Source organism: Apteryx rowi, unplaced genomic scaffold, assembly GCF_003343035.1.
Source record: "Apteryx rowi isolate R43461 unplaced genomic scaffold, aptRow1 scaffold_28, whole genome shotgun sequence".
NCBI lineage: Eukaryota > Metazoa > Chordata > Aves > Apterygiformes > Apterygidae > Apteryx > Apteryx rowi.
In genome coordinates, this window is record NW_020449196.1 from 1 (window position 1) to 958 (window position 958).

Here is a 958-nt window from a genome sequence, read left to right on the forward strand (position 1 = left end):
GGCCAGGAGTCGCGAGGTACTATGGTGACGTCGGAACCKGTATCCATCATCATCTCGGCTTTTAGGTGATTCGTTCCGTCTGGGGAGGTAATGATGACCTTTCGAGTGGGTCTAGTCGAGGACACGGCGGTCGAGAACAGGGCCAGGGGCGTCCCCGTAGAGCCGAAACCTCCCCTTCGATCATCTTCGCTGGCCAGGGGGACCGCAGACTTGAAAGGGATCAATTGGGCAATTTTGCTTTTTGCTGGTATTGTAACTGGGGGACAGAAGACCTTCAGCATGATTTTTATAGGTCCACGGTAGTCGGCRTCAATGCATCCAGGGAGAACAAAAATTCCCTGTCTAGAGGCAGATGATCGTCCTATCAGTAAGGCTGACAGCCCCCCTCCCAAGGGGCCGCAAAYGTCTGAATCTACCAAGTGGACCTGCTCAGTGGCAATGCTTACTGGTTCTGCCAGGGCCAGATCGATTCYGGCGCTCCCTCTTGTGGCTGCGTGGCGTTCGAAGAGGCAACCATGGGATRTTTCTTCGCCGCGTCCCAGGCRCGGCTGTTCCAGTTTCCCGACAACGGGATGCCRCTTTTCTTGCATTTTGACCGGCACTCGCTTGTCCGGTGCCCAAACTTGTCACAACGCTGGCAGGTACGGTTGTCTTTAGCCAGCCGTCTGTGGGGGCAATGTCTCTTMCAGTGTCCAGGTTGTCCGCAGATGTAGCAGTTCTCTGTCTTGCGGCCGCCCCCTCCTTGTGTAGGGCCCTGTTTTATAGCCACAGCCAACGCAGTAGCATGGATCTTCGCTTTTTGTTTTTCTACCTCCATGGGTGCTCGGGAGCAAATCTCCACCATTTGGAGCAATGTCGCTCCTGGAGGCAATGTGGCGAGCAGTTTTGTGCAGGTTGGATTGGCATTCTGCGTAGCGATCTCCTTAACCATGATTGTTTTCATGTCCTGTGGTACGTT

At 54.5% G+C, this 958-nt stretch overlaps 2 protein-coding genes across 2 annotated transcripts in view; one reads left to right on the forward strand and one right to left on the reverse strand.

Moving 5' to 3' along the window:
* Positions 1-37: 37 nt before the first annotated feature.
* On the reverse strand, positions 38-590 carry LOC112967568 (deoxyuridine 5'-triphosphate nucleotidohydrolase-like; the record flags this gene model as incomplete). The annotated part of the gene is made up of 1 exon (XM_026068866.1): positions 38-590. A coding segment is annotated over exon 1 (553 nt), but the record flags the coding sequence as incomplete, so codon positions are not given.
* Positions 591-815: 225 nt separating this feature from the next.
* Positions 816-958, forward strand: part of PRMT7 (protein arginine methyltransferase 7) — a 19,652-nt gene continuing 19,509 nt past the window's right edge. The window contains 1 exon segment of the mRNA XM_026068804.1: positions 816-893. Within this exon segment, the coding sequence (XP_025924589.1) occupies positions 816-893 (78 nt within the window).